General features: G+C 37.0%; 1 protein-coding gene across 1 annotated transcript in view; it reads right to left on the reverse strand.

Moving 5' to 3' along the window:
* The window catches only part of dpy (fibrillin-like protein dumpy), a 225,421-nt gene that overhangs the window by 58,008 nt on the left and 151,088 nt on the right, over nt 1-16,325 (reverse strand). Inside the window, 13 exon segments of the mRNA XM_074170270.1 lie at nt 77-391; nt 465-791; nt 868-1,182; nt 1,239-1,556; nt 1,612-1,932; nt 4,244-4,558; nt 4,619-4,918; nt 4,971-6,254; nt 6,306-7,790; nt 7,850-8,341; nt 8,399-8,581; nt 9,260-9,475; nt 9,724-16,194. Coding sequence (XP_074026371.1) covers nt 77-391; nt 465-791; nt 868-1,182; nt 1,239-1,556; nt 1,612-1,932; nt 4,244-4,558; nt 4,619-4,918; nt 4,971-6,254; nt 6,306-7,790; nt 7,850-8,341; nt 8,399-8,581; nt 9,260-9,475; nt 9,724-16,194 — 12,342 coding nt within the window.

Genomic DNA, 16,325 nt, shown 5'->3' on the forward strand with positions numbered 1-16,325 from the left:
AATACTCGTTACTGTTATAACATAAATCAAGTTTTTTTGGAAACTTCGAACTGCTTCAAATAATCAATTATCTTACTTTCTTTCATGATGCAACGAATGAAAGGATCTCCTATTTCTCCAGGTGAACAACTGCATATAGGATTATGATTGGTTACATGACATCTTGCATTCAATCCGCAAGTTCCTGGACATGGGTCAGTACATTTTTGATTGATGCAGGCTTTATCTTGAGAGCAATCTGTGCTCACTGTACACTCCGGTCTACACACTGGAGGAGATCCACTATAATTATTTAAACAAGAACAAACAGCATGTTGATTCACAACCCTACATTGGCTGAAAGGCCCGCACGGTGAAGGTCTACATGGATCAGTAGGCTCTTTGATTACAGCTGAATGGAAAGAAAGAGAAGTGAGTTTGAGTAAGAATAAGAGAAGAGTAAGAAAATGAAAAATAAATCTTACGAGTTTCAAGTATCGGATGGCAAGATCGTAATGGATTCCCTGTATGGCCAACCAAGCAAAGGCAGCTGGGAATATGATTGTTCACACGGCAATCAGCATTTATACCGCATGTTCCAGGGCAAGGATCTTTGCATTTATTATTGACACATGACTTATCACGTGGACATTCGGAATTCATTACACATTCAGGTCTGCAACCTACATAAGGGTCGCCAAAATATTCGGCAATACATGAGCAAGATCCTGCGCCGTTTGATTCTCTACAAATTGCATTTGTTCCGCAAGGGGAAGGGTTGCAAACGTTTACAATCTCCTGAGCTGGAATATCTAAAATAAAAATCAGTTTTTTTTCTTCGTATCTTCCTCTTAATTTTTTTTCATTTCAAGATCGTTTTTGGCTTACGTTTTTCACAACCCGAGAAAGGATCTCCTGTATAACCAGATAAACAGTAGCAGATTGGTATATGATTGATAGTTCGACATTCCGCATATGATCCACATGACCCAGGGCACGGATCCTGACATCTTTGATTGATACATGCTTTATTTGATTGGCACTGTGAATTCACCGTACATTCTGGTCTACAATTTGGTGGTTGACCAAAATAATTTTCAAGACAAGAACATACTGGTCGGTTATTTAAAGTATGGCATTCGGAAAAAAGTCCGCAAGGTGATGGTGAACAAGGGTTCGGTGATAATTCATTTATGATTTGTTCTAAAAAAAGGAAAACATGCAGAAAGTTATAGAGACTTGGAGACAGAATAGCTTACTTTCTTCCTTCAAGCACCGACTAAATGGATCCCCTATATAATCTGGAGGACAACTACATATTGGATTATGCATAATCACCTTACATATAGCATTATAACCACATGTACCGTAACAAGGATCTTTACATTTTTGATTCTGACACGCTTTATCAAGTGAACATTCTGAATTCACAATACACTCCGGTCTACAATTTGGTGGAAAATTTATGGAACCAGGCGAGCAAGAACAAACTGGTCTGCCCTCTTGTATTCGGCATATGCTATAAGAGCCACAAGGTGATGGAATGCACGGATTTCGCTGGGGTTCTTCAACAATAACTGAGGAAAATTTTATGGTAAAGAATATTATTTTCAATAATTATGCGTTTCTTACTGTTTTCAATTTTTCTGCATAATGTTAAGGCATCTCCTGTATATCCTTCAATGCAATAACATGAGGGATTATGATTAATTACGGTACATTCTGCATAAAGTCCACAGCTACCTATACAAGGGTTTCTACATTTCATATTTGAACATGCACGATCATGCGCACAATCATTATTTGTCAAACATTCGGGTCTGCATCCACTATAAGGATCTCCATGATATCCATCAATACATATGCATGCACCAGCACCATTTCTTTCAGTGCATATCGCATTTGAACCACAAGGGGAAGGATTACAAGGATTTCGTGGTTCATCAGTGATGACTGAAAGATAATGAGAAAGGAATTGGAGGAAGAATGAGTTTATGAACAAGTAACCCAATGGTCAATGGTGCATATGATTGCAAAAGAAGTACCAAACTACTTTACTTATTGATGCTTTCAGTTTGCATCAGACCTTTGGGTTAATTTTTGTAGGAAACAGTTAATCATAAAAAGAATAATTACAAGAATAATAAATAGCACAGAGTAGTTTTATAACTTTTGAACAGTTACATCATTGCAGTCACATCGCTGTTTTTTTGTATCAAATTCGTTTTAACAGGTACCTAGCTGTTTCTCTACGAGAAATCTCAAAGGTTCTATAGAGACTTATGCAAGCTGAGGAAAGCCGGAGCTCTTACTTTGACTTTGAAGCCACGTGACGTATTCGCTTAGAGTGAACTGACTCCAAAAATGCCCGATTTTAAATTAAATTAACACGAATAAACCAAAAGAATTACAATATATAACCTGCTTGAGATGAAAAAAAGTTAGTATTCATTTTAATTCATTCAAAAATATAGATGTAATAATTATTAGGTGATATCCTGGTCATGATCAGAATATTCATAATTATTAGGGATGCACACAAAATTTTGTATTGGGAAAAATGCTCTCAAAAAAATGAGGCTTTCGATCATTTTTCAATTATTTTCATGAATATTGGCAATAAAATATAAGAATTGCGAAGAAAATAAAGTTATGTTTATTATGTTTTCAAAAAATTTCAAATTTTTTCGTTGTTTCAAATGTTTATTGCTCAACTCTAACTATAAATGTGTCGTTTATTTGCAGGTTTAATTTCTCATCATCCATATTTCGTTTCAAAATAATATAAAATGTTTCAAGCTATAATATTGTTATATCATAGTTTAATAAACATGGTTGATGAGGTCTGTTACTGTAGTTTGTGTGTACGAATTCTGTTAGAATTCTTACTGAATTTTGTCAAAAATACAATTATTATTTAAGGTAAATGAAATTTAAATTTTGAGTACTTTGAATATATTGCCAAAATATGCAAAATAGATATCAGGCGGTTAAAACGGGTAATTCCATTTTATTATCTATGAGTATACTATAACTATAACAACACTGAAAGTATTCAGTGTTGCGACAATTTCTGTACCCGAATAGGTCTTTGAATGGACAAATGAATTTGAATTCGGTATGACAGTACCGAAACATAGTACGCATCATATATGCACCAAAAGGCATTTTCTGCTGTATAACATAGTTTTTCATTATTTCTATAACTCTCATTTCTTTATTAGCAAATCTTGTCTCTTTAGTTCGACGTACGGTTTTCACATAAAAAAAAAAGATATTCGTATTCAATTCGTAGGATTGACCGTAGGATTGAAAAAAAAATTGTTTTGAAAACATAGTTTTGACCGTTGTCCAAATAGACAAGTTGTTGAAAATTGACAACAGTATTGAAATATGTAACCCATTATACAATACATTATACATCAATACCGACAGTTTCTAGAAGGGGGTCTATTTCTATTTTCCAATATAAATTTTGACATCATCTTTTATGAAATTTTTGAGAATTGGCAAAAAACTCGCAATTTTGAATTATTGTTGAAATATAACAAACTCAAGAGCAATATTACATAATTTTTTAATTAGTGGAAACAGTTCTGATTAACTTTATAATTTTGATAGTGATACTGTCAAATCCAGACGTTCTTTTGTGCTCGAGTTATTAGTTATAAATATGACATCATATACGCTTTACAACAATTGCTTTTCTGCCTTTGTACCATATTTGTCTTACCTTCTCAGTATGACGATGGCCAATTTTAATAAAGTATTCTTTGGAATTCCCACTAATTTCATTAGTATTTCAATCACTCCTTATTGGAATTTATAATCAAATTGATAGTTCTCCATGTCAATTTTGGTGTTGCTTCTGCAAACCCATTATGAAGATTTTTCCAAGATGGAGTTTTCTTTTTCTCTAAGTTTTACTTATACTCGAACCGTCTCTTATATTACCTTCAATGTGATAATACTATTTGTGGTTTTTTTTAGGTGCATATACGTTTTCTTTTTTGGACCGGATGAAATTTGATTCAAAAAGTTTCATTTTATATGAATTATGAGGTTTATAATTTAAAACTTAAGATTTATATTTGCTCAGCGTTATTGGAATACTCAGCACTGTTCAAAAGTTATAAGAAGTAACATATTAAGTAATCGCTAGTTCTATCATATAGCAAAAACAGAAATGGAAAGAAAATAGTTTTTGGTCTCAATCTCGGATGGCTTACAAATATGAATTATTTGTCTGAAACATACGACTTACCTGGAATACGATTGCATCCTGAAAATGGATCTCCTTCAAAACCAGATAGACAATTGCATATGGGTCTATGATTAATAACATAACATTGCGCATTGAATCCACAAGATCCAAAACAAGGATCTTTGCATTTACTTTCAACACATGCCAAATTAAGAGGACAATCCTGGTCGATCAAACATTCTGGGCGACAACTTGGCGGAACCCCAAACATTTCCGGTAGACAGGTACAGACAGCTCTATTGTCCACTATTCGGCATTCAGCATTTGCTCCACAAGGTGATGGAATACATGGAGAAACCGACGTTGGTGGCTTGACTGAAATAGAGAGATTCTAATTGTTATGAGATACCTAAAATATATAAAACGTATTTTTACCTGTTTTGATACATTGTGTGAACGGATCTCCACTAAAGTTGGGAGGACAGCTACATATTGGATTATGATTGTTGACTTGACATCTGGCTGCAATTCCACATGTTCCAGGACAAGGATCTTGACATTTTTGGTTTATGCATGCTTTGTCTAAACTACACTCTGATGTAACTAAGCATTCTGGTCTGCATAAGGGAGGGATACCGAAGTAGCCTACCTGACAGGAACAAACTGCTTCATCATGTTTTACGCGACATACACTATTTGGTCCGCAAGGTGATGGCTCGCAGGGAGTCACAGATGCTGAAATTGTTGAATTGATCAGATTGCATTTTCAAATGAATGAATTACTCACGTTCTCTAGGCTGTTCTCGACATGCTGTAAATGGATCTCCCATCAGTCCTTTACCACAAGCACACACGGGCACATGGTTGACTACGCTACATTCGGCATTGATTCCACAAAGACCTTGACAGGGATCTCTGCAGTGTTGTGACAGACAAGCAAGATGACTGGCACATTCCGAGTTCATGGTGCACTCAGGTTTACAACCACTAACATAAGGATTTCCTATGTATGGTGGTATGCAAGTACATCGAGCAACGCCAGCACTCACTGTACATTGTGAATTTTCAGCGCATGGGTTTGGAAAACAAGGATCTTTGGGTCTTACAGCGACAGGTATTTTTGAACATCCAATAAAAGCATCTCCTTCATAACCAGCTAAACAACTACAGAAAGGATTGTGATTGATAACATCACATCTTGCATGACTTCCACATAATTCTATACAGGGATTAACACATTTATCTTGAATACAAGCTTTATCTTTTTGACATTCTTGATTAATTGTACATTCTGGTCTGCAGTAGGGTGGGCTTCCAATATAATTCGATACACAGGAACAGACTGGTCGATTTTCCTTCACCTGACATATGGAATTTGGACCACAGGGTGATGGATCACAGGGATTTCCCTTATGTTTAGGTTCTTCAGATACTGGAGTGCTATAGCAACTGATGAATGGATCTCCCTGCTTTCCTGGAGTACAACTGCATATTGGGTTGTGATTGATGATGGTACATACTGCATTACGACCACAAGTACCATCACAAGGATCAACACATTTCTGGTTAACACATGCTTTTATTTGTGGACATTCTGAACTGATTATACATTCAGGTTTACAAGCTGGTGGAATGCCTTGATAATCTGGTAAACAAGAACAGGTTGCGTACCCTTGATGTGATACTAAACATCTGCTGAAAGGTCCACAAGGGGAAGGATCACATGGATTCAGACTTGGAACTATTTCTGTGGGTGGTTTGAATTCGTAACAACTCATGAAGGGGTCTCCGGTAGATTTTGGAGGACAGTAACATATTGGAATATGATTTGTCACTTCACATTGTGCACCCACTCCACATACACCTGAACAAGGATTTATGCATTTGTTATTTATACATGCTTTGCTCAAAGGACAATCTGGATTTATAACACATTCTGGACGACAGGCTATCCATGGGTTTCCAAAGAACCCGGATTTACATACACAGGTTAGAGAAGAACTTGATTGTTTACAAATAGCATTGGCACCACACCGGACACTTTCGCAAGTTTCAATGTGCGGTTCTGGTTCTGAAAAATAGCGAATCATTATTTTTTATGAAGAATATTACACTTACTTACTTAAAGGTGCAGAGCAATGTTGAAATGGATCGCCGAAAAGACCTTGTGGGCAACTGCATACAGGAGTATGTAATACAACAGAGCAGAAAGCGTTTACACCACAAGAACCTGGACAAGGATCTACACATGAGAGTGCGACACATGCTTTATCAAATGGACAGTCTGCGTTCGTTAAACATTCTGGTCTACATTGTGGATCATAAGGAGCTTCTGGTCCTAGACATGGATCACAAATAGCAACTTGACTTCCATAAATATAGCACTCCATATTTTCACAGGGAGATGGTAAGCAGGGTTGAGTTGTGGTATTGGGATATGTGGGAATAGTCACAGGAGGTGTAGACACACATTGGAAGAAAGGGTCACCCATAAAACCTTCAGGGCAAATACAGGTGGCGGTATGATCTCTAACTTTACATATCGCATTTACACCACAAATACTTCCTGTACTACATGGATCTAAGCAGTGTCTATCCAGACAGGCTTTGTTAATCGGACAATCAGAATTCAGAATACATTCGGGATGACAACCGAATTGTGGATCACCTTGAAAATCAGGTAAACATGAACAAACAGCTCTTTCTGATATGATTTGACATACAGTATTTGAACCACAAGGACTTGGCATGCAAGGATCTTCCATTGGTACTAAACTTGAAATAGACATACACCGAATTACTGGATTACCGGTGAGTCCATAATCGCATGAACACACTGGATGGTGTTGTTCAATTTTACAATTTGCATTCACGCCACAAGATCCTGGACAGGGATCTTTGCATCTGTATCCAATACAAGCCTGATGTAGTGGGCAGTTATCATCCACAACACATTCAAACCCATGACAACCAGCTGGACCAGTTGGATCTCCACCTAAGCCCTCTGGACATTGACACATGGAATTACCACCTGATGTTATAACACACTGAGCTCCAGGTCCGCACGGATTTGGTGAGCAGGGTGTTGAAGGTTTCAATCTACATCCAGAGTAGGGATTGCCGATAAATCCATGCCTACAGAAACATTGTTCTTGGTTTCCTGTGACATAGCAATCAGCATTTGCTCCACACGGACCTGGACTACATAATGATGTAACTTGTGGTTCAGCACAATTTCTAAATGGATTTCCCATGGTTCCAGTGGGGCAAGAACATACTGGTTCTTGTGAAGGATCACATTCCGCCCCTAGCCCGCAAGGATTTGGATCACATGGGTTTCTTGCTTCTATGCATCCACGGATTGTATTTGGGCTCTCCAGGAAACCGGGCAAACAAGTACATTTTGCAAAACCATTGCTCAAAATTGCACACTGAGTATTCGGGCCACATGGTGAAGGTTCACATGGATTTGTTGGTAAGGAACAAGGAGTTTGTGGTGGAGTTCCTTCATATTCTGGTAGGCAGAAACAGACTGCATTACCACCAACGACTCTACATCCTGAATTTGGACCACAAGGATTTGGAGAACACTCATCTCCTTCCGGGACTGAAAAAAAAGGAAGAAAGGTTTGCAGTATGTTCTACAATAGTCAATTTTATACATACTGCAATTTTTGAATGGATTTCCTGTTAGTCCCTTCGGGCAGAAACATATGGGATTTCCGTTGTCAAGCTCACACAAAGCATTTATACCACAGGGATTTGGATCACATGGGTTCGAAGGAGGTTCACATCCAGTTCGGGGATCTCCTCCATAACCAGGAGGACACTTACAACTGGCAACATGGTAAATAACTTCACAAATAGCGTTAGCGGGACATTTGCATGGTGAGGCACACTGGTTGTTTATACAGGACTCGTGTGTAGGACATTCTTCATTTGCCCTACATCCCTGGACAGAAGCACATTCCGTATACGGATTTCCTTGATAGCCTGGTAAGCACCGGCATTCTATCCCGTGATCTTTCGGTAAACACTCGGCATTTTCTCCGCAAGAGTCTTCAAAACAAGGGTTTATGCAAATTCTGTTCAATCTGTCGCATAATTTATTTGGAGGGCAATCTTCGTTATACTGACATACTGGTTTATAGTCTATCACTGAAAAATAAATACGATAGAGAATATTCTCAAAAAGTTGATGATTTAAAGGTTTACCTGGCACACAGCCGACATAACCGTTTCCTTGGAAACCTTCTTCGCAACTGCAGTCGGATCCATGATTTGTATTAATGCAAACGGCATGCTCTGCACATGGGTTTCTAATATCACATGGCTTATGGCAGGCTCTGTCGATGCACGCCTCAGTGATTGAACAGTCTTCATTTCTCGTGCAACTCACTAAAGCGAAAGGGTGCAAAGAGAATAGTAAAAGAAGATTTAATCTACTTCTATCTAAAAGTTTACAGATTTTTCTTTTGGCAGTATACTGTACATGACGTTTTTATATTATGTGAATTTGACAAGTGATATAAGAAAATAAGTATTTTAAATAAAATCTCTAAATATTCATCTCTCCCAAAGTACCTACACCATAGGTTCTGGTAAATGCCTGCCGGAAAATAACTACTTCCCCGGCTAATACCACGCTGGACATTGAATTATATCCGACATACATTTAAGCAAGATACCTCACAGCGGTTAATCTTGCAGATGTTTCTCATTCATCCAGCAGCAGCACCATGCTGAAATCAATCAAGGTATTACCTCCCATCAGTACAGGAAAGGTCCTACCCAAACAGCAGTGTGCTTGGGACTCGATTGATTTCACCGCGACTCGACTACATGAATGAAACCTTCGTCTAAGAGAAAGATTGTTAACTAGTAACAGCTTCATCTCGTAACAAAGTCCCAAGCGGGAAAGAAACATCCCATGTATCAATACTCTAACTGAAATCGAAATTAGTTTGAGGACTGTATTGAGGAGAGATATATACAGATACATAAATCACAAGTAGTAATTATTAGATAATTAATGAGTGAAATGTATTATTATTATTATATACAGTGTTATCTTACTTGTAGGCGATTGGAAGCATTTAGTTGCGGGGTTTCCTTCGTATCCCATTGGACAAGTACAAATTGGCCTGTGCATCTTTGCCTGACATCGAGCAGTTTCTGCACAAGCGTTTGTAAATTCGCAAGGATCCTGACATAACGACAAGTAACAAGCCTCTGACTCGAGGCAGTCCAAATCAGACTTGCAAGGTTTAGGTGCCCGTTCACTAGGTGGTTCTATTAGAAAGTTAGAAGAGATTAATGAATTAATGAAATTAATTACATTTATTTGTATAGAATTTAATTTGTTCACAGATTTTGTTGGGCGACAAAACCTATATTACCTCTAACCCAAATCAAAACATGCAGTACTTATTCAACTGAACTAGTTTGTGAAAAATTAGTTGTTTTAATGTGGTCAAAATGGATTCATAATTTAAAAAAATACAGAGCCCCTAGAACGGAGTGATAATAATGGCTTATACCTTGGAAACAATTCCTGTGTGGATCTCCATAGTGATGTGGCTTACAGGAGCACTTCGCTGTGTGTTTTACAGCAATACAGTCGGCGTTTGGTGCACAAGAACCTCCAATCATACATGCATTCACGCAGATTTCCGCCAAACAAACCTCTACATCAGAACAATCTGAATCGAAGGAACAAGATTTTCTGTTGGTATTCGATTTATCAATGATATTATCAACAGAAATCGGTTGTACATTATAAGGCCTCTCTGTTATTTTCTCTTTTCCCTCATACGTTTCCGTTATTGATGTTGATTGTTCTTTGGTAGATAATGAAATTTTCTCAATAGTTTCTGTTTGAGTCATTGGTGATTCACTCATATAATCAGTAGTTTTCTTTTCACTTGGTGTTTCAGCAAAAACAATTGACGTTGAACTCAGCTGAGTTGTTGGAGAATATGCGATAGAAATTTCTCTGAAGATTGTAGAAGCCTCTTTTTCAAGATCTTTCACTGAACTATTTTCATTTATCATAGGCGTTCCTGTGGTTGTTATGTCAGTGTGAACTGCAGTACTCCCATTCATAATGGTGATCCCTGATTCAGTTGATTTACGCTTTTCATCAATAGTTTGCTGATTAGTATATACTGGTATCGTAATTCGAGAAGTAGTAAACGTTACGGATTCTTCATTTAATAAAGTGGTTCGCATTCCGTCGTACGATATTGTAGACTTTTCACTTATGGTTGATGTTTCGGAAGGTTGTGCCTCCGATTGTGTGGTATATTGTTCTGTAATTTGTGATTCACTCTTTTCTGAAGTTGATACAGCATATTTATTTGTTGATGGTACAGACACTGTCTTTGAAGTAGTTGATGTTTCACCATCAACTATAGAGGACGATTCACTAATAATAGTGGAGGGAACAGTTGTTGTATCATATACGATTATTTTATCGGTAGTCTGTTGACCTCTAAAAGAAGGTTCCTCGCTTGCAGACCATGAAACTTCCTCATTTATAAATTCAGTTGTTGTTTTGGAATTAGATTCTCTTTCCTCTGTTGTTTTTATATTGGTTATTGGTGGTGTGATATCATGTGAGATAATTTTTTCTGTTGTTGATGAATCGCCGAACGATTCTGTGCTTGTCGTACTGATTACTGATGTGTCCCCATTTAACTTCAATGTTGAAGGAAATTCTGTTGACACGTCTTGTTTCATTGAGGTATCAATAGCACTTGTGTGGCTTACTGTTGTGACATACTCCGTAAATTCAGTTTTTGCCTCTACTTTCATGGTAGAATGTGGCTCAGTATTTGTTTTGATTATCTCGCTAATTGAGTGGGGAATTTCCAATGTAGTCAGATCGTTGATATCATTTGTTGTTAAAGTAGCGTGAACTATTGTCTCCATAGTAGAAGGTTCTTCTGAAAAAGTGGAGGTATATTTAGAAGTGGATGCGATTTTTTCACTAACTGAGTATGGAGCTTCCAATGTAGTAAAGTCGTTAGTTTCTTTTGTTGTCAACTTATCCCTAATAGTTGTTTCGCTAGAAATAGAGGAGCTAGATTCAGGAGATGATGTGATTATCTCACTAACTGAGTGTGGAGCTTCCAATGTAGTAAGCTTGATTTCATTTGTTGTCATACTATCGTGAAGTATTGTTTGCATAGTAGTTGCTTCCTTAGAAGAAAGAAATGTAGACTCTGGAGTTGATGTGATTATCCCACTAAGTGAGTATGGAGTTTCCAGTGTAGTAAAGCCGTTAGTTCCTTTTGGTGTCAACCTATCGTGAATTATTGTAGTTGTTTCGCTAGATTCAGGAGGTGATGTGATTAATTCACTAACGGAGTGTGTAGCTTCGTATGTAGTAAGCTTGTTGATTTCATTTGTTGTCATACTATCGTGAAGTATTGTTTCCATAGTAGTTGCTTCCTTAGAGGGAAGAGATGTAGATTCTGGAGTTGATGGGATTATCTCACTAACTGAGTGTGGAGCTTCATATGTAGTAATATTGTTGATTTCATTTGTTGCCATACTATTGTGAAGTATTGTTTCCATAGTAGTTGCTTCCTTAGAAGGAAGAGATGTAGATTCTGGAGTTGATGTAATTATCTCACTAATTGAATGTGGAGCTGCCAATGTAGTGAGCTTGTTGATTTCATTTGTTGTTTTACTATCGTCAAGTATTGTTTCCATAGTAGTTGCTTGTTTAGAAGGAAGAGATGCAGATTCTGGTGTTGATGTGATTATCTCACCAATTGAGTTTGGAGCTTTCAATGTAGTAATCTTGTTGATTTCATTTGTTGTTATACTATCATGAAGTATTGTTTCCATAGTAATTGCTTCCTTAGCAGGAAGAGATGTAAATTCTGGAGTTGATGTGACTATCTCACTAACCGAGTGTGGAGCTTCCAATGTAGTGAGCTTGTTGATTTCATTTGTTGTTATACTATCGTGAAGTATTGTTTCCATAGTAGTTGCTTCCTTAGAAGAAAGTGATGTTGATTCTGAAGTGGATGTGATTATTCCACTGAGTGAGTATGGAGCTTCCAATGTAGTAAAGCCGTTAGATCCTTTTGTTGTCAACCTATCGTGAAGTATTGTAGTTGTTTCGCTAGATTCAGGAGGTGATGTGATTAATTCACTAGTAGTTGCTTCCTTAGAAGGAAGAGATGTAGATTCTGGAGTTGATGTGATTATCTCACTAACTGAGTGTGGAGCTTCCAATGTAGTAAGCTTGTTGATTTCATTTGTTGTTATACTATCGTGAACTATTGTTTCCATAGTAGTTGCTTCCTTAGAAGGAAGTGATGTTGATTCAGGAGTGGATGTGATTATCCCACTAAGTGAGTATGGAGCTTCCAATGTAGTAAATCCGTTAGTTCCTTTTGTTGTCAACCTATCGTGAAGTATTGTAGTTGTTTCGCTAGATTCAGGAGGTGATGTGATTAATTCACTAGTAGTTGCTTCCTTAGAAGGAAGAGATGTAGATTCTGGAGTTGATGTGATTATCTCACTAACTGAGTGTGGAGCTTCCAATGTAGTAAGCTTGTTGATTTCATTTGTTGTTATACTATCGTGAACTATTGTTTCCATAGTAGTTGCTTCCTTAGAAGGAAGTGATGTTGATTCAGGAGTGGATGTGATTATCCCACTAAGTGAGTATGGAGCTTCCAATGTAGTAAAGCCGTTAGTTCCTTTTGTTGTCAACCTATCGTGAAGTATTGTAGTTGTTTCGCTAGATTCAGGAGGTGATGTGATTAATTCACTAGTAGTTGCTTCCTTAGAAGGAAGAGATATAGATTCTGGAATTGATGTGATTATCTCACTAACTGAGTGTGGAGCTTCCAATGTAGTAAGCTTGTTGATTTCATTTGTTGTTATACTATCGTGAAGTATTGTTTCCATAGTAGTTGCTTCCTTAGAAGAAAGAGATGTAGATTCTGGAGTGGATGTGATTATCCCACCAACTGATTGTGTAGTTTCCAATGTAATTATTCCACTGATTCCATTTGTTGTCAACTTTTCGTGAAGTATTGTCTCCATAGTGGATGTTTTTTTGGAAGGAGTGGGGAAAGATTCCGTAGTTGATGAAATTAAATCGCTAACTGTATTTGGAACTTCTGATGTAGTTAGTTCGTTAATTCCCTTTGTTGTCGACTTAGCGTGAAGTTTCGATTCCATAGTAGATGATTCTTTAGGAAAAATGGTCGTAGATTCAGGAGTAGGTGCGATTATCTCACTAACAGAGTTTGAAGCTTTCAATGTAGTGAGCTCAATAATTCCATTTGTTGTTATACTATCTTGAAGTATTGTTTCCACAGTAGTTGTTTCTTTGAAAAAACTTGACGTAGATTCCGGAGTGGGTGCGATCATATCACTAACTGAGTTTAGAGCTTTCAATGTAATATGCTCATTCATTCCATTTGTTGTTAACCTATCATGAAGTACTGTCTCCTTAGTAGTTGTTTCTTCAGAAAGAGTAGAGGTAGATTCAGAAGTTGATGAGACCATCTCGCTAACTGAATTCGGAACTTCTGATGTAGTTAGTTCGTTAATTTCATTTGTTGTAGACTTAGAGTGAAGTATTGCCTTCATAGTAGATGGTTCTTTGGTGAAAATGGACGTAGATTCTGGAGTGGATATGATTATCTCGCTAACTGGGTGTGGGACTTCCAATGTAGTTAGCTCATCAATTCGATTTGTTGTCAATCTATCGTGCAGTATTGTTTCGGTAGCAGATGGTTCTTCAGAAGAAGTTGAGAAAGTTTCAGGAGTTATTATAGTTGGTTCGTTAATTCCATTTTTTGTCGACTTGGTGTGAAGTGTTGTATCCATAGTAGACGGTTCTTTAGAAAAAATGGACGTAGATTCGGGAGTGGGTGCGATTATTTCACCAACTGTAGTCAGTTCATTTGTTGTCAACCTATCATGAAGTACTTTCTCCATAGTAGTTGTTTCTTTATAAAGAGTAGAACTTGATTCAAAAGTTGATGAAATTGATTCGCTAACTAAATTTGGAACTTCTAGTGTAGTAAGTTCGTTTATTTCATCTGTTGTCGTGTTGGTGTGAAGTAATGTCTTCATAGTAGTTGTTTTTTTAGAAAACATGGACGTAGATTCTGGAATGGATGTGATTATCTCGTTAACAGATTGTGGAGCTTCTAATGTAGTGAGCTCATTGATTCCATTTGTTGGCATTATTGCCGTAATAATATCGGCAGTCACTTCATTTTCATTTGTACTCGATATATGATGTGATTGAGTTGTTTCCCTTGGATATTCGGTTTTCAAATTGGACGTAGTGGATTTTTCATGTATAATTGTTGAACTTGGATATTTCAACGTTGTAAATGTGTACTCATCTATATTTGTCGATGATGAGTTCTGTTGATTAGTATGCTGGGTAGAACTAGGAACTGTTGAACTGTCAAATTTGTCAACAGGTACAAAATTCGATTTTGGATTGTTAAATTCTTCAATTCCATTCGTTGTTGAAATGATTTGAGGCGTTTCTTGAGTAGTTTTTTCTTCAATAATGGCCGTGGTAGAATTGAACTCTTCGGTTTTTCTACTAGGTGGAACATCACTTATCCCCTGTGTAACATTTTCATTTAACATTGTAGAAGCGTCTAATTCTCCAATTCTGATTGTGGTCTCATAAGTTGGCGTATAACCGAAAATCTCCATACTTTCAACGGTAACCTTTCCTGAAAGTCTAGGTATTTCAGTTGTTATTTTTTGAGTTTCAGTAGTTCGTTCACCAGCAAGTGTAGTTATTTTTTCTGAAGAAGTTTTTGGTAGCTTGTCAATATCGACCATTGTATTTCCCATAACTGAAACTGTTACTTCCTGAGGACTTGTAGTTACTTGTGTACTTGCTTGTATGACATTTCCATTGCCCAATGTGGTTGCAGTTGATGTTGATTGCTGGGAGCTCTCAGTCAGCACTGTAGAATAGGTTGAAGTGATCTTTTCAGGAACTTCTTGAGTCATAAATTTTCCATTTCCTGAGATATCCCTTGAAATTTCCGATATACTTTCTTTCCCAGCATCAAATTTCAAAGTAGTTGTTTCTACTGGTGGCTCACTTTGTAATGATGAAGAATCTGATGTGATCTTGATTGTTTCATCGGTTGGTATTATCGCTTCATGAGGGGTTTTTTCTTCGATTTGTGTATCCGTTGTGCCTATATTTTTGAGACTTTCCGTAGTGATCGTCAAATTTGAAGTGGAAAGTTCAGTGGTTTGTGTTGTAGATATTGTTTCTTCATGTTCTACTGTTGAAAGAAATGAGAATGTCGCTGTTTTGCCATACGTTGGTGTGGGGTGGGTTTTCTCTGAATTTGACAATGTTTCTGTAGTTTCTGAAGATTGATAAATTGTGTTTTCTTTTAATATATTTGTTTCGACATGAGTCGTTGATGATTCGTCAATTTGATGTAGATGACGTTCTGTTGTAAGATCCGGAACATATTTTTCTATAAAAGTTGATCTTTCCATAAGGGTAACCTCAGTTTGATCCAATTTTTCTATTTCTTCTGTTGTTATAAATAGTTCGGGGGATGTCTCCTTTGTAGGCGTAGGCGTCTCCTTTGTAGACGGAGTAGGTAATTTCACCGAGGATTCAGTCTGCGTAGTTTCGAAATAAAGAGGCGTTATTGTTATATATTTTTCAGTAGTAGTGGTGAATGGATATATCAAAATTTTGCCTTGTGTTGTACTCTCTGATGATTTGAGCTCACTTGTAAATGACTCTGTACTCATTTCTGTTGATATGGGTTTTGATGTGAACAATGTGTTATTTTCTTCTGTAATATGTACTATTGAATCAGTAGGTCCTGATGTATATGGTGTAATAGACTCCTCTGTAGTTTCGGCTTTTCCAGGCTCATTAAATGTTAGAGTGGTAGTAGAGGTAGCATTTGTTATTTGTAAATAGGTCACAGTTTGTGTTTCTGTTAGTGTTTCAGGTGTTGAACCCATATCTGTTATTTCAAAAACAAATAATTTGTGTGAGTATGTACAATATATTTACAATATTTCAAAATTGGTATGTATTAATGGAACATGCAATGACAAGCAGTGAGCCCAACCACCTCAATGAAAATAAATAAAA

The sequence above is a fragment of the Leptinotarsa decemlineata genome, unplaced genomic scaffold (assembly GCF_025532065.1).
Source record: "Leptinotarsa decemlineata unplaced genomic scaffold, Ldec_3_MD MMD2_P_RNA_scaffold_7, whole genome shotgun sequence".
NCBI classification, from domain to species: Eukaryota; Metazoa; Arthropoda; class Insecta; order Coleoptera; family Chrysomelidae; genus Leptinotarsa; species Leptinotarsa decemlineata.